The sequence below is a fragment of the Pipistrellus kuhlii genome, unplaced genomic scaffold, assembly GCF_014108245.1.
Source record: "Pipistrellus kuhlii isolate mPipKuh1 unplaced genomic scaffold, mPipKuh1.p scaffold_m20_p_5, whole genome shotgun sequence".
Taxonomy (NCBI): Eukaryota; Metazoa; Chordata; class Mammalia; order Chiroptera; family Vespertilionidae; genus Pipistrellus; species Pipistrellus kuhlii.
The window spans coordinates 48,547,327-48,565,356 of record NW_023425551.1 but is presented as its reverse complement, the minus strand read 5'-3'; the positions used below and the strand labels follow the sequence as shown (position 1 = coordinate 48,565,356).

The window sequence follows — 18,030 nt, the reverse complement described above, 5'->3', positions numbered from 1 at the left end:
GCAAGTATAGAAAACTGTTTTTGTTTTTACTGTCTTCCCCAAAACAAAGCATAAGGTAGACTGGCACACAGGTAATTTTCTTGGGAAGACATTCTAGAAAGCAGTACTGAGAGACCAGGAGAGTAAATCAAGGAAAGAAGATCAAAAAACAATACAAGGATGAGTTACTGAATAGGCCACTTTTAAGGAGACTAGTGCATGATCCTACCAGGACCTTATAAAATATACTACAGAATAATTGTCCTATCAAGGAACAAAGGGAAGAAGGAAGTATTTACCTCTGGTTCCAGGTTCCCATTCTTCATTAATGGAGAGCTGCTCTTATAGGAACTTGAACTCTCCCATACTTTTAACTGGTCATGCATTTGAAAAGCCCTGAGGCATAAATCAACGGCATGCAATGCATGCCAGAAAGGAAATGCAGAGTATACCTACAGAAAGCTACTAGAAGCCTGTGCACATTAGTCACCATAGCTGTGGCTGGAATAAGAGATAAGGCCAAGATAGCATGAAGTGGTTCAGCAGAAGTGCCCGATTCATTAATATTTCCAAACTGCTTATGAGCTAAGTTGAATTACTTTAATATGGCTATCTGGCTACTGCTGCCCATATATTACCAAAAAAGTCAGGATTAAAAGGAATACCTTGAAACTAAATTGCTAATGGAATAAAATAGGGATGTATTCCACTCTCCTTCTTTGAAGAAAAACAAAATAGTTTTAAATAAACAAATTACACTTACCTTCAAAAGAGACCAAACACAGTCAATGTGTCCATAAAAGATGCTTCTGTGCAATGCTGTCCATCCTGACTCCTTGTCTTTCACCAATGGATCCACTCCTTTCTCAATAAGCCATTCTAATACTCCTTTCTTCCCACAGGAGGAAACAAGGTGGAGGGCATTTCTGCCAAAGTCATCCTTGATAGTTGCAGCATTGTAACAATGACTGGAGAGAAAGGCCTTAATCTGGTTTTCACTCCCTTTGGTTACCACAGAAAGGACATCCAAAGCATGCTTCAGGGATCGACACTTTGATGTGCAGTCAGGGATGGAAGAATTCATCCTAATTGTTTTTAAACTGCTATTTCTTTAGATAAAACTACCTTTTAAAATGAAAAACAGGGCACAAAGGTGCTATTCAGAAAAAATTTATAGAGAATAAATGGCCTGCTTAGGATTATAATTAAAACCCTAATGGCAATAGTATAAAACTATAATCTTTGTACAATTGGTTTTGGCACTTAATCAAAAAAATTATAAATAGCGCTATAAAATTTATATTAAATACAAGTTCGTTTTCTAAAAAGTAAGTTTCCACAGTTTATATATTATTCCTGGATTCAAGCACCAAGGGGGAGTGAGGAGGGGGACTCCCCCTCCACACTGTCTGATTCTTTTAAATATCCATAATTGCGAGGGTGACCTGTAAGAGAAGAGAGAAGGAAGAGAAAGTGAAAAGACAAAATCTCTCACTCTCCTCAAGTATTTCACAATACATCTACCTTCATATTTAAGTGCCTTTAATTCCTTTTTTTTTTTAAGTCTAACAATTTTCATCTTCACATCTATAGTATTCTATACCTACCTCAGTCATCCTCACTTTTTTTCTAGTCTATTCTTTCTTTTTTCCAGTTAAGGCTAACATCTAATCCATACTCTGGAGTTCACATTTTTCCTTACAAAACTTTCATTCCTTTTCTCCTATATTTTTACATATTCTAACTATTTCTCCACAAGCTATAAACACACTTAGATACATCTACCCCCTTTATAGGAATCTCATCCCAAACCTTTACCACTTAAAACTGAAAAACTACAAACACCATAATAACCAACACCCTCATCATTTAGTTTTTAAGTCCAGGCACTATGCTAATTAACGTTTTTTCTACTTAGTTCTTCAACACAGGAGATAATAATTATAAAATAGGTATCAAAACAACTAGGGGGCTATATTGAAAAAAATAATTTTAAATACTTTATACCTTAAGCTAATAAAAATTCTAGATGGCTCAAAGACAAACATAATAATGACATAAAAGAACTAGATGGAAATATAAAAGACTTTTTTTTATATAATCTCAAAGTAAAAAATGACTAAGTATGATCCAAAGTAAAATCTTGCACATTTCTTAGAAATATTTTTTCTGATATATCTCCTCCAGCAAGGGAAACAAAAGAAAAAATTTAAAAAATGGAATCCATCAAACTAATGAAACTATGAACAAAATGAAAAGGCAGCCCACTAAATGGGAAAACATATTCACTAATGATACAACTAAGGGTTAATATCCAAAATTTATAATGAACTTATACAACTCAACACTAAAAAAAAAAAAAAAAAAAAAAAAAAATCCAATTAAAAAAAGGATCTGAATAGCTACTTCTTCAAAGAGGACATATAAAAGGCTAATAGACATATAAAATGATACTCAACCTCACTAATCATCAGAGAAATGCAAATTAAACCATAATGAGATTATCACTTCAAACCTGTCAGAATCACTATCATCAATAAATCAACAAAAAACAAATGTTGGTGAGAATGTGGAGAAAAGGGAACCCTGGTACACTGTTGGTAGGAATGCAGACTGGTGCAGCCATTGTGGAAAACAGTATGGAGTTACCTCAAACAATTCAAATGGAACTGCCTATGGCTCAACAATTCCATGCCTAGGAATTTATCCGAAGAAACCCCAAACACTAATTCAAAAGAATATATGCACCCCTATGTTCATTGCAGCGTTATTTACTAGTATAATAGCCAAGATTTGGAAGCAGCCCAAGTGTTTATTAGTAGATGAGTGGCTAAAACAGCCATGGTACATTGGGAATATTACTCCGCTGTAAAGGGAAGAAAATTTTACCCTTTATGACAGCATAAGAACATTATGCTAAGTAAAATAAGCTTGTCAGAAGAAAACAAGCACCATATGATTTCACTCATATTTGGAATTGAATAAACTGAACCAACAAGTAAAATAGAGACAGATTCAGATAGAGAGCAGGCAGACAGCTGTGATGAGGGGAGGATATTTGGGAGGAGGGTGCAGGGATTAAGCAAAAATGGAAAAAAAAGAGAAAGAACTTAGGGACATGGATAACAGTGTGGTGATTCAAAGGGGGGAGGATGGGGGGAGGCGGAAGAGGGTATAAGAGGGATAAATAATGATGAAAAAAATAAGTTATAAACAAAAAAACGAATAAATGCAACCAGTTTAAAACCTACAGGAAAAACATTTTAAAGACAAAACAAGGAGGAAAATCTTCCTTTAGAGTCTCTACAAAACATTAGGAGACCAACAGAATAAAAGTAAAAAAAACATGACCACATTTCTCTAAAAAGAAAAACGTAAATGGATTTTTAAAAAGAAAATCCAGCGTTGTTCAGTGATTAGAGCATCAGGCCATGTACTGAAGGGTCTAGGGTTTGATTCCTGGTCAAGGACGTATAGTTGGGTGGCAGGTTCAATCCCCAGCCCTGGTATGGGAAGCAACCAATGGAAATGTCTCTTTCACATCAATGATTATCTGTTTGTCTATCTCCTTCACTCCCTCCCTCAAGTGAGGATTAACAACAACAGAAAAAAGGCTTAGTACATCACACAAAAGAAATGCAAATTAAAACTATGAGCTACTATTTTTTTTTTTTTTTTTTTTTTACCTATCAGAACAGCAAAGTTTTAAAAGGTTGATATTACTATCCTATATAATAAAGAGCTAATATGCAAATTGTCATTGTGCCCTCACACAGAGGCAGGGGGACCTGAGGCTGCGCCCCCTGCAAGGCGAAAGGCAGGACAACCTGAGGCTGCACTCCCCACCGTGTGGAGCTTGACAAGGGTGGAGTCGGCCGGGTCTGGGTCTCACATGATTTCGAGGTGAAAGGATTTGACCCCAAACTCTGACAGGAAGGATATTTTCATATAAGTTTTACTAATTTTCTTTCATCTCTGATACTTCTATTATAGAGAAAGGGCAAATAGCAATATTAAAATATTTCCTCTATTTCCTTTTAATGTGCACAAATTTCATGCACCATACTTCAAATTATAGAGTAAAAATTACTAAACGATTATTTGGAGGAACATCAATGAGTTTACTATATGTACAGGGGAAACTTCCATGTGCCGGACAGATATGAAAAATCCCAAATCAGCATTGTCTATTCCTATTTCAAAGTACACTGAAAGTCAGAAGCCCTAAATCTAACTAGTTTTTAACCATTCAATTCCCCATTTGGAATGACAGTGTAGAATTAGATGATTCCTTGTCTTCCTAGCTCCGTTTCCATTTTAAGTCTATAAGTTTTATAATTTGACAGTCCTTATAAAAATCATTCACCCTTAAAGTACTGATTTGAACCAGAAATAAAGTGTTTGGGAGTTAGCTGACATAAAGGAAAGCCTCAAGTAGTTTAAAAATTTAAAACTAGCCCAGCCAGTGTGGCTTATTGGTTGAGCACCGACCATGAACCAAGAGGTCACAGTTCGATTCTTGAGGTTAGGGCACATGTCCAGATTGTAAGCTACCTTCCCCGAGTGGGGTGTGCAGAAGACAGCACATCAATGACTCTCTCATCATTGATGTTTCTGTCTCTCACTCCCTCTATGAAATCAATAAAAATATACTTTAAAAAAATAAAAATGTTAGAGAGGTTGGCTTGAAGATGGCGACCGAACAGTCGGACTTGTTCTGACTCTGGTCCCAGAACAGATAGAAACAGCGTCTGAGTCGCTCAGGGAATGTTGATTGGCAGCTAAGGGGCTTCGGAATTCTCTAGGAAGGTAAGGAAAGGTCCGTTGGACAAGATTTCCTGACCAAGAGGCCAGCACTGCCGCGGCTGCAGCGGCTCTCCCAGCGAGCTCTCGCGGAGAGAAGGCAGCGCCATCTTACCAGGAAAGGAGGAGCATCCCTGAGGCCTGGAAAAACACACAGCGGGGAGGTCCATCAAGCAGCTGAGAAGCCCGAATCGGCACGGGCGCGTGGAATCCAGGGAGTTCTTCGGTCACCCACGGAAAGGTCAGAGTTTGCGGGGACAGCCTAGGGGACCGGGGTCCCGCGGCCCAGGCGGCTACGGTAGCCGGGGAGCTCCAACCCCTCCCTCAGGGTAGCCGGGAGCGCGCACTAACGGCCGCCGAGCAGCACTCAAAGAAGGCTGCAGCGACACCTAGTGCTGGGTTTGACGTAATCCTCCCCAGAAGCGGGACTTTTTTAAAACGCCACAGGTCACTGGACAGAGCGTTAAGAATCTCGGCTGTTTCGCCAAGGGCGGAACATCTGGACACCTTGGTGCCTGATCCCCTTCACCCCCTTGCTTCTGAATACTAGGGAAGGACTGCCCAGTTGGACATATCCGGGGAATTTGCAGGGGGAAATTGCCTTCCTGGAAACAAGGGATCTGTACCAGAAGAGATAGTCTGGGAGCCAGCTGGCACCCTGCCAGCTAGAGCCATAGAGAAAGAAGACCAGAGCAACCAAAAAGACTGGAAGGTCAAACCAGTAACACTGACACCTAAGAGCTGAATTACAAACTGCCCCCCCCCCCTTTTTTTTTTTTTTTTTTCCTTCTCTTTTCTTTTCTTTTATCTTTTAATTAATCAAAAATAAATGGACACAAATAACTAAGATATAGTCTACTTAAAATTAAGGATTACCTTACAAATCTGAGGTGCAGTGGAATGCTGGGAACTGCAAGACTTTTTGGGCCGAGAATCAGGAGTGCCAAATACATTAACAGAGGAAGTGAATGACCACTACTGGACATTTTTATGCTAATTTTACTATTATTTTATTTTCATTTTTTACCTCTTCTATTTAATCTTCATTTTTTATATCTTTTACTTAAGAAACGATTTTTTTTCCTTACTTGATTTTACCTTTTTAATTATTACATTTTTCAATCTCTATCATCACTATTACTACTGCTATTTTGCAATTTTTTTTTTTTTTTCCCTCTTCAGTACCATTTTATTTTTTTTCTTTATTTTACCTTGGGAGTAACCTTCATTCTATTTTAATCTCTACTATAGCATCATTCAACCCTATCTCAACTCGACCTTTACACCATCACTCTCTTGCTAAACTTTACCCTTTTAGTCTACGGTTTATCCTATCCCTTTCCGGCTTTAGTTTTTCCTCCATTCTTTCTGTATACCCCCTGCTAAAACTCTCACTATACTTATAGACCTATGTTCCAACCCCTGATCCAAGTGTATAAATACCAATCTCTGCACTATATTAACTAGTTAAAAAAAAAAAAAAAAAAAAAAAAAAAAAAAAAAAGAAAGAAAAACTGTTCTCCCCTCTATCCTTTTCGCATTGTTTGTGTGAAGGTTGATTATTGTGAATTTTTAGGCTTGTTAGTGAAATTGTTATGATTATTACTGTGTTGTTATTGTTGCTTTGTATTTTTTTTTAAAAAAAATACTCTGTTTTTGTTTGTATCTTTGACTTCTGTATATCATAGCCTTACTTAATAATAGGGGATATTGTAGTTTGTATTAATCTCCAAGTATTGTTACTGGCATTAGCTGGGTTCAGTGGTTGTTCTATGGCAGTTTTCTCCACATATATATAGTTTGTTTCCCATTTCTCTTTTAGTTTGCTTCTTCTCTCTCTTTCTCTTTCCTCTCCTTTCTTTTTTTCCCTGTTTTCCAACTTTATTTTGTCATTACTTTTTTTCCTCTTTTTATATCTCTTTATCCCTCTTTTTTTATTTTATTTACTTAATTTTTTTTAATTTTAATTTTTACTTTTTAAAATTTTTCTTTATTTTATTTTTACCTTTCTTCCTTCTCTCCTATCCCCTAAGTTGCCTTTCTCTAGTGGTCACCTTTACTAAAGGTTATTAATATTGTAAGTACATTCCTGTTAAGTGCCTCTTGTGTTGTACCAGGTAGTGTTTGTATTTTCAAATTTTAAATCAACGCAGGAGAAGGAACACCACATAACCAGACATCCTGAGAAGAGAGGCCATGGGGAGACAAAAACATAGTCCGCACATGAAAGAAAAGCAGGCATCACCAGAAAAGGAAGTAAACGAGCCCGAGGTAAGCAGCCTACCAGAGCAAGAATTCAGAATAATGATCATAGGCTGGCTAAAAAGAATGGAAGAGAAATTTGACAATAACCAAGAAGAAATGAGGAAGAACCATGAGGAATTGAAGAAGAACCAAGAAGAAATAAAAAATGACATCGCTACCATGAAGAACTCAATAGAAAGCATCAAGAGTAGACTAGAGGAAGCAGAGGACCGCATCAGTGAGCTAGAAGATAAGATGGAAAAAAATACCCAAGTAGAGCAGCTTCTAGAAAAAAAGATTAAAAAGCAGGAGGAGAGCCTACGGGAGCTTTGGGACATTACAAAACAAAATAATATTCGAATAATAGGGGTTCCAGAAGGAAAGGAAACTGAGGTAGACATGGAAAAAGTATTTCAAGAAATAATGACAGAAAACTTTCCTGAAATAGAGAAGAAAAAACCCACACAAATCCAAGATGCTCGCAGAGTCCCAAGCAAAATGAATCCCAGAAGACAGACTCCAAGGCACATTATAATCAAATTGGCAAACAACAATGACAAAGTAAGAATCTTAAAAGCAGCCAGAGAGAGACAGAAAGTTACATACAAAGGAACCCCCATCAGACTAGCAACTGATTTCTCAACAGAAACTTACCAGGCCAGAAGGGAATGGGATGAAATTTACAAAGTCATGCAAAGGAAGGGTCTGAATCCAAGAATACTGTACCCAGCAAGGCTATCAATCAAAATTGAAGGGGAAATCAGGAGCTTCACAGACAAAAAAAGACTGAAGGAATTTATCTCCACCAAACCAGTAATGCAAGAAATGCTAAAGGGTCTACTGTAAAAATAAAGAAATAGGAAGTGAAGAAGGAACACGGGTATAGAATAAAAATGGCGTCAAATGTGTACCTATCAATAATAACCTTAAATGTAAATGGATTAAATGCTCCAATCAAAAGACATAGGGTAACAGATTGGATAAGAAAACAAGACCCATACATCTGTTGTCTACAAGAAACCCACCTCAGAAAAAAAGATGCACACAGACTGAGGGTGAAGGGATGGAAAAAAGTTTTCCAGGCAAATGGAAATGAAAAAAAAGCTGGGGTAGCAATACTTATATCTGACAAATTAGATCTCAGAGTGAAGGACATAATAAGAGATAATGAAGGCCATTTCATAATACTAAAGGGAACAATCCAACAAGAAGAAATAACCCTGGTAAATATATATGCACCCAATACAGGAGCAACCAAATACATAAAAAAACTGCTGGAGGACATTAAGAGAGAGATTAATAGCAATACAATCATAGTAGGAGATTTTAATACCCCACTGTCACCCTTCGACAAATCATCTAAACAAAAAAACAGCAAAGAAATATCGATCCTAAGTGACTCACTAGACCAGATGGAATTAATTGACATCTTCAGAACACTCCACCCCAAAGCCACAGAATATACATTCTTCTCAAGTGCACATGGGACATTCTCAAAGATAGACCACATTTTGGGTCATAGGCAAAGTCTCTTCAAATTCAAGAAGATAGAAATCATATCAAGTATCTTCTCAGACCATAATGGCATAAAACTGGAAATTAACTACAATAAAAATAATCCAAAGAAATCAAACACATGGAGACTAAACAGCACGCTATTAAACAAGGACTGGGTTACCAGAGAAATCAAGGAAGAAATTAAAAACATCCTGGAAACAAATGACAATGAAAACACAACAATCCAAAATCTATGGGACACAGCAAAAGCAGTCTTGAGAGGGAAGTTCATATCCTTACAAGCCTATTGCAAAAAACTAGAAAAAGGGGTAACAGATGATCTAACTCTACAACTCAAAGAGTTAGAAAAGGAGCAACAAGAAAAGCCCAGTGTAAGCAGAAGGAAGGAAATAACAAAAATCAGAGCACAGATAAACGACATAGAGACCAAAAAAACAATACATAAGATCAACAAAACCAAGAGCTGGTTCTTTGAAAGAATAAACAAGATAGATGAACCTCTAGCCAGGCTAACTAAGAAACAAAGAGAGAGGACCCAAATAAACAAAATCAGAAATGAAAGAGGTGAAATAACAACAGACCCCAACGAAATACAACGGATTGTTACAAAATACTACGAACAACTCTATTCCAACAAACTGAACAACCTGGAGGAAATGGACATATTCCTAGAAAAATACAAACTTCCAAAACTCGATCAGGAAGAATCTAAAAATCTCAATAGACCAGTGACTTGGGAAGAAATTGAAACAGTCATCAGAAAGCTTCCAGCAAACAAAAGCCCAGGGCCAGATGGCTTCACAGGAGAGTTTTACCAAACATTCAAGGAAGAACTAAAACCTATCCTCCTCAGACTTTTCCAAAAAATTCAAGAGGAAGGAACACTTCCAAACTCCTTCTATGAAGCCAGCATCACCCTAATACCAAAACCAGATAAAGACAACTCAATGAAAGAGAATTACAGGCCAATATCCCTCATGAACATAGATGCCAAAATCCTCAACAAAATCCTAGCAAATCGGCTCCAGCAGAGCATCACAAAGATCATACACCATGACCAAGTAGGATTTATTCCAGGAATGCAAGGATGGTACAATATCCGCAAATCAATAAACGTGATACATCACATAAACAAATTGAAAGATAAAAATCATATAGTCATATCAATTGATGCAGAAAAAGCATTCGATAAAATCCAACACCCTTTCCTGATAAAAACTCTTAACAAAGTGGGAGTACAAGGATCATACCTCAACATAATAAAAGCTATATATGATAAACCCACAGCCAACATTATACTCAATGGGCAAAAACTAAAACCATTCCCTCTAAGAACAGGAACAAGACAGGGATGCCCACTTTCGCCACTCCTGTTTGACATAGTACTGGAAGTACTAGCCATTGCAATTAGACAAGAGGACGAAATAAAAGGCATCCAAATTGGAAAAGAAGAAGTAAAGTTATCCTTATTTGCAGATGACATGATATTGTACATAAAGAACCCAAAAGACTCCATTAAGAAACTAATTGACTTAATAAATGAATTTGGCAATGTAGCAGGATACAAAATTAACGCCAAGAAATCCTTGGCATTTCTATACACCAACAGTGAAACTACAGAAACAGAGACTAAAAAAGCAATTCCATTTACCATCGCACCAAAAAAATTAAGATACCTAGGAATAAATTTAACTAAGGAAGTAAAGGATCTATATGCAGAAAATTACACGACACTGAAAAAAGAGATAGAGGATGATGTAAGGAGATGGAAGAACATACCATGTTCATGGATTGGTAGAATCAACATCATCAAAATGTCCATACTTCCTAAAGCAATCTATAGGTTCAATGCACTCCCCATTAAAATACCAAGGGCATATTTCACTGACCTAGAAAGAACTCTCCAACAGTTCATTTGGAACAATAAAAGACCCCGAATAGCCACAGCAATCCTGAGAAAGAAGGGTAAAGTAGGAGGGATCTCAATACCGGACTTCAAACTGTATTACAAAGCCACTGTTCTCAAAACAGCCTGGTACTGGCACAAGAACAGACATATAGATCAATGGAATAGAATCGAGAACCCAGATATCAACCCAAATCAATATGCTCAATTAATATTTGACAAAGGAGGAAAGAATATACAATGGAGTCAAGACAGTTTCTTCAATAAATGGTGTTGGGAAAATTGGGTAGACACATGCAAAAGAATGAAACTAGATCACCAACTTACACCATACACAAAAATAAACTCAAAATGGATACAGGACTTAAACATCAGACGGGAAACCATAAAAATACTAGAAGCATCTTCAGGCAGCAAAATCTCAGACGTATGCCAAAAGAACTTCTTCACTGATACTGCCCCTAGGGCAATGGAAGCTAAAGAGAAAATAAACAAATGGGACTACATCAAAATAAAAAGCTTTTTTACAGCAAAAGAAACCATCAACAAAACAACAAGAAAGCCCACGGTGTGGGAGAACATATTTGCAAATAACACCACTGATAAAGGTTTAATCTCTAACATCTACAGACAGCTGATACAACTAAATAAAAGGAAGATGAATGATCCAATTAAGAAATGGGCAAGGGACCTAAATAGAATATTTTCAAAAGAAGACAGAAGGAAGGCCAAAAGGCACATGAAAACATGCTCAAAGTCACTAATTATACGAGAGATGCAAATCAAAACAACAATGCGGTACCATCTCACACCTGTCAGAATGGCCAACATCAACAAATCGACAAACGACAAGTGTTGGCGAGGTTGCGGAGAAAAAGGAACCCTCGTGCACTGCTGGTGGGAATGCAGACTGGTGCAACCACTGTGGAGAACAGTGTGGAGTTTCCTCAAAAAACTGAAAATGGAACTCCCATTTGACCCAGTAATCCCACTCCTAGGAATATATCCCAAGAAACTAGAAACACCAATCAGAAAGGATATATGCACCCCTATGTTCATAGCAGCACAATCTACAATAGCCAGAATTTGGAAACAGCCTAGGTGCCCGTCAGCAGATGATTGGATCCAAAAACTATGGTACATCTACACAATGGAATACTATGCTGCCATAAAGAAGAAGGAATTCTCATCATTTGCAGCAACCTGGATGGAATTGGAGAACATCATGCTGAGTGAAATAAGCCAATCAATGAAAGAGAAACACCACATGACCTCACTCATTTGTGGATAATAAAGAGCATTATAAACTGATGAACCAAAAGATAGATATAGAGACAGTAAAGCAACAAGCAGATTGTCAAATTACAGCGGGGAGGGGAGGAGGATCTGGGGGAGATAATAGATCAACCGAAGGACTTGTATACATGCATATAAGTACAACCAATGGACATAAAACTATGGGGAGGGAGGCAAAAAAAAATCATTAAAATATGTAAAAAAAAAATAAATAATTAAATTTAAAAAAAAAAAAGGATAATAGAAATGCATAAAAAAAAAAAATAAATAAAAAAAAAAATAAAAATGTTAAAACTGGAACACATGGTACATAGCAAAATTCAAATTCCATTAATCTCAATCTGCTGAGGCTCTAATAAAATTTGGTCATCATCATGTTTTCAGTGTCTTCATAATACCTGAGAAATGAACTACTTATTGGTGAATCACTCAAATCCTACATGAAAGAATTTAAGATAAAGCGAAAATAATTACTTAATTTATTACTATAAATAATTTAAACCTTTAAAGGAAAAATTTAAAAATGTTAAATATAAAAGTAATACCATGCTAAAGTACCCTATATAATAATACTATCTAATAAAATAGTAGTATGCAAATTGACCACATAGCCACTAAACTTACAAGTCACGCCCCCCAGCCAATCAAGAGTGAGTATGCAAATTAACCCAATCAATATGCCTGCAGCCACGAAGCAAGCAGGAGGCAGTCAAACTTTCCACACACCCGTGGACTTCACCCAAGGCTACGAAGTTTCAATTATAGAAGATAAATAAATCCCAACAAACATGGTGGCAGCCAAGGAACAAGCAGGAGCTTGGCTCTGCTCCAGGCTACAAAGTTTCAATTGTAGAAGAAAAATAAATTCCAGATACCAGGTTCTCGACAGGGGTGTGGCTGGCCCGCAAACCACCATAGGCCCCTCGCCCAGGCCGCCCACACCCCAAGGGAACTTCCTCCCTGATCCAGGACACCCTTCAAGGAAAACCAGCTGGCCCCCACCCATGCACCAGGCCTCTATTCTATCTTATAAAAGAGTAATATGCAAATTGACCATCACTCCAACACACAAGATGACTGTCCCACGTGGACACAAAATGGCCACCACAAGATGGCCAGCAGGGGAGGACAGTTGGAAGGGAACAGGCCTGCAAGGGAGGGCAGTTGTGGGTGATCAGGCCAGCAGGGGAGGCAGTTGGGAGGCACCAGGCCTGCAAGGGAGGGCAGTTGGGGGGCGATAAAGCCTGCAGCGGAGGACAGTTAGGGGTGACCAGGCCAGCAGAAGAGGGATGTTGGGGGCGACCAGGCCTGCAGGAAAGGGCAGTTGCAGGGGACCCAGGCCTGCAGGAGAGAGCAGTTGGGAGACCAGGCCTGCAGGGAAGGGAAGTTAGGAATGACCAGGCCTGCAGGGGAGGGCAGTTAGGGGTGACCAGGCCTGCAGGGGAGGGCAGTTAGGGGTGACCAGGCTGACAGGGGAGTGGTTAGGGGGTGATCAGGCTGGCAGGCAGGAGTTAGGGGTTATTCAGGAAGGCAGGCAGGCAAGCGGTCAGGAGCCAGCAATCCTGGATTGTAAGAGGTATGACCAAATGAACGGGCATTCACACACCTCTCAAGGGTGCATGGCCTGAGGTCCCCATCAAGCTCCGCCAGGAGAGGGGCACAGCCTGAAGTCCCCGGTCAAGCCCTGTGGGGCGGGGGCACAGCCTGAGGTCCCTCATCCTGGCCAGGCACCAGGTCCCTGCTGTTCTGTGCTGTTACAGTGTCCTGGCTAATTTGCAAATTCCTCTATAATACAGATAGATTTCTTCAGCAACAAAAAGGTAACACATTTTAATACCAAAGTCCATGTTTGAGCTTCAGTGCCTCCACAACCTGGTCTCCACAAATACTTCTCCAATGAAATCATGAAACCAGTTGACCTCCAAATTGCCAAATACTTCTGGGTACTTCCAGTTTTTATCTTACTTGACTTCCCTATTTTTGAGTCATCAAGACCACATTTTCCTAAGGAATCTAGAAAGGGATGCTGAAAGCATAGGATGTCTCTCCTATCACTTCTTTCAAAGCATTATCATCCCTTCCCCTAACCTTTAAATGCTAGGCTTTCTCTCAATATTTCATCTTCAGTCTTCTTTCCTCTCTATTTGGTATTCTCCCTGAATAATTTCAATCTCTCATGTTAGACTTTAAAGTACATGCTCATAATTCCCAAATCGGTTTCCTGCCCACATGTCTCTCCTAAATTCCAGGTCCATATTTCCAACTAGAGGCCCGATACATGAAATTCATGCACTCAGGCTAGGTCTGTAAGCCTGGTTTTGCCCTATCGCAATCTGTAAGCCCTCGGGAGATGTCCAACTGGTAGCTTAGGCCCACTCCTCCGGTGCAGGCCTAAGCCAGCAGCTATATATCCTTAGAGCTACTGTGAACCTGGCCCAGGGCTTCAGGCTGAGCTGCACCCCCCCTGTGGGAGCACAATGACCACCAGGGGAAGCTCCTGTATTGAGCGTCAGCCCCCTGGTGGTCAGTGCGTGTCATTCCACCATTCTGTCAATTTGCATATTAGTTTTTTTTATATAGGATGCCAAGTAAATCTTACTTATGCATTCACACAAATGCTTATTAAAGACAAAAAAAGGAAGTAAATATTAAGCATCTAATACATACTGAGTATTTTACAATGCAGATCGTACCACCAGTAGAAGAGGAGTTAGAATTCAAACAGATCTGTTTAACAAGCTATTTCTACAACACTACACTGCTTCTCCAATACATCCACAATAGAGCACAAAGTAATGGGAATACAAAAATAAATAGGACTTAAATATTTTAAATAAGATGATAAATATAGGTTCAAGGATAATACTTAAATGAAAGTATAGCTCATTTAACAACTTCCTTGATTGAACAAGATTACCTACTAGAGGCCTGGTGCATGAAAATTCGTGCACTTGGGGTGTGTGTGTGTGTGTGTGTGTGTGTGGAGAGGGGGTCCCCTCAGCCCAGCCTGCATCCTATCACAATTCGGGACCCCTCAAGTAGGGTCCCTAGGCCTGACCTGAGATCAGGACCTATTGGGGCTTTCCTTCCCCTGGCTGCAGGCAGCTGGCCCCATCCCTGCCACTGCCCCTGCCCCTGCTTGCAATCTGTGACCTCTCTCTGCACCTGATCACCCCTAACCACCCTGCTTGCCTACCTGATCACCCCTAACCACTCTGCCTGCCTGCCTGTTCACCCCTAACTACTTGCTTGGGAGTGAAGCCAGCCCAGCAAGGGGCCATCTGCCTACCTGATCTCACCTAACCACTGGCCTGCCTACCTGATGGCCCCTAACCACTTGCCTGCCTACTTGGTCACCCTTAACAGTTGGTCTGCCTACCTGATCACCCCTAACTTCTCTGCCTGATTGCCCCTAAACACTTGCTTGCAGGCGGGGCCAGCTCACAAGGGGCTGTGGTGGGTACTCTGGTCTCTGGTCCTTTCGGATTAACCAGTCTCAATCACTAAAGGATAGCAGTTTGCTAGAGAAGTCTGATTTTATTTAAGCAGGTAATAAAAATGTAGTTTCGTGACTATAAACCTATTATGGTGAGGATAAAACAAACGACTCATAGGAATGGGGAGAGGACAAGAGGGACCTAGGGAAGATTTCCTAGAGATGTTTAAGCTAAAACTTAAAATGAGCACATTTGCCTGGTAAGCATGGCTCAGTGATTGAGCATGGACCTATGAAGGAGGATGTCACAGTTTGATTCCCAGTCAGGGCACAAGCCAAGGTTGCAGGCTAGGTCCACAGTGTAGAGCCCGGAGGAGGCAGCCACTCAATGATTCACTGATGTTTCTACCTCTCTCTCCCTCTCTGAAATCAATAAAACTGCATTTTTTTTAAAAAAAAAAAAGATGAGCATGTATGCCTGATAAATTCAGAGTGGGTAGGCATTTGAGGCAGAGGGACCAGTATGATTATCCTGGTCCATTCTGAAAATTCCAAGCAATTCAGAAGACAGAAATGAGTGAGGCCTAATATATACACAAGAAAGGACAGCCTTATCTGTCTTTTTTAGGTATAAAGAAAATGAGCAATTCAGAGACAAATTTAGGATCTTGAATTGATAAGATGTAGTGATAACTCCCAGGTTTCTTGCTAGATTACAGAAATTCTTGACTACGTAAATTCTTTGGTAATCAGAAAAACAAAACAAAAAAATTTAAGCAAAAGAAAAATTAAAATTGAAAATTTGTTTTATATGTGATACATATGCAATGCTAATAGCTACAGGCAATTGTTCAAACATGAAAACTGGTCCACTATAGCCAGCGGTGGTTGAGCCCTCACAAAGGCTCACAGTTCTACTTATGCTTGGTTAAGAGTTTGGTTATCTTTGTAAAACACAAATCTGATCGTGCTATTCTCTGACATATCCAACCAAAATAAACCAGTATCTGCACAGGCATAACTCAGAGATGTTGCGGGTTCACTTCCAGACCACTGCAATAAAGCGAGTTGTAATCTTTTTGTTGGTGGAGGGCCTTGCCTTCAATGTGTGAGTGCAATACTGTGAAGGGCAATAAAACAAAGTATGCCTGTATGACATGTACTAAGAATAGCTTTGTGACTTCAGGAGGAGGATTCCAATTAGGCCTGGTGACCATGTAGCCCATAAAGCTCAGGATCTGAATTCAGAACACCTGAGCTGGTAACCCAGCTACACCACTAACTAGCTAAATGACTCTGGGAAACACACCATTTCCTAAGTATCAATTCTCTCATTTGTAAAAAGGTGATAACTATCTGCTTCTGAAAAATAAATGAGACAATTCATATATAAGCAACTAACAAATATTAAAAAAAAAAAAAAAAAAAAGAGGGAGAAAGGGGATATACTGGCATACAGGTCATAAAACGGCCTACCTATATCAAAGTTCTCTCTGCTTGGAATGCTTTTCAACCAGATCTTTACAGGGCTGCCAAACTTGCCCGTAGCTTACAAACGTAATAAAATCTACCATCTCTTAAACGTTCATGTGTCCTAGAACAGTGCTTTACATCAATTAACTAATGTAACCCTCTTGTATTGCCCTGGAATCTATGATTAGCTCCATTTCATGGTGAGGAAACTGGTGTGGAAGTGTAAGTAGCTCAAATAAAAATCACACAGGAAAAAAAATAAATAAATCACACAGAGAAAAGGGGACTCTCTAGATTCTACCTATTCTACTCTTCCCAAAAACACTCTCTTAAAATGCAGTTGGGAAACCTTCGATGAGAAGTAAAATATTGCTGTTGGGGGGGAAAAATAAAAGTTACCCTTCCTTGTCGTCACAGAGTTGGGTTCCCACCGTCTACAAACTACCTTAGGGCCTGACAACAGGATACAAGAGCAGAAGCCCTCAGGGTCCATCCGCTTCCTTTTCGCACCGTCAACTCACACTGGATTCCCGCGGAGCGGGCTCCACCTGTGCCACCCCGGGAAGGGGTAGATACCCCTGGGGAAACGGCCTCAAACTGCAGGCTCCCGGGGACGGGACGCGGCACAACTATCTGAAACTCGCAGCGGCACAACTATCTGAAACTGGCAGAGCGGCGGCGTGAGAGGGCGTGCCGGGCAGGTCTCCAGGGCAGCGCGCCGCCCAGCCGCACCAGTCACCGCGGCGGGCAGCGGCGGGAAGGCGGCTCCGGAGCCCGGCTCTCCGCCCGCCCCGCAAGGTCTCGGCCGAAGCCCGGCAGCCGGGGCGCCGCCGGGCGCCCTCCCCGCGGCCCACCCGCACCCTCCGGGGAGGGAACGCCGCCCCATGGCCCTCCCCTCCCGCCATCCCGGCTGGCGGGACGCGGCCATCTGGGCCCGCTGCGCGCGGGGCGGCGAGCCCCTCTCACCAGTCGCTAGATGAAAGCGCGCCGGCGGTCTCCGCGGGGTGCGCACACGGCCGCGCAGGGACACATCCTCAGTGAAGGCGACGGGAGGGACCCGAGGGCGCCAGCGGGCGGGCAGGCCCCGGACCACAGGAGCTGCACACGCGGCCGGACCTACAGCCGCGACTACCGGCACCGGGGAGGGGGGCAAGGAGAAAAGGCCGGGGCGGGTGGTACCCGGGAATAAGGCGGGCGCTGATTGGCTGGGGCCCGTGGCTGCCTCCCGGGGATTGGCCCAGAAGGCCTCGCGTGGCGGCACCTAAGCCGTGGCCTTTCCCCGGAGCTCGAAGGGAGCGTGACCTGCGGGCCTTTGGGGCGGCGGGCGCGAGCCGGGGGCGGGGAAAGGCTCAGGGCCCACAGCGAGGGGTGGGGA

At 41.0% G+C, this 18,030-nt stretch overlaps 1 protein-coding gene across 11 annotated transcripts in view; it reads right to left on the bottom strand.

Moving 5' to 3' along the window:
* Positions 1-17,816, bottom strand: part of IBTK (inhibitor of Bruton tyrosine kinase) — an 83,109-nt gene extending 65,293 nt beyond the window's left edge. For 7 of the 11 annotated variants that reach the window (XM_036415260.2, XM_036415262.2, XM_045573329.1 and 4 more), the window contains exons 1-2: positions 17,622-17,815; positions 743-1,424 (exon numbers count right to left, since the gene is read on the bottom strand). In XM_036415260.2, the coding sequence (XP_036271153.1) occupies positions 743-1,063 (321 nt within the window). In that variant the 5' untranslated portion in view covers positions 1,064-1,424; positions 17,622-17,815. Of the gene's footprint in view, positions 1-742; positions 1,425-17,621 lie in introns of those variants that run through there. The other 4 variants (XM_045573332.1, XM_045573333.1, XM_045573334.1 and 1 more) reach the window with 3 other exon arrangements.
* Positions 17,817-18,030: the final 214 nt, after the last annotated feature.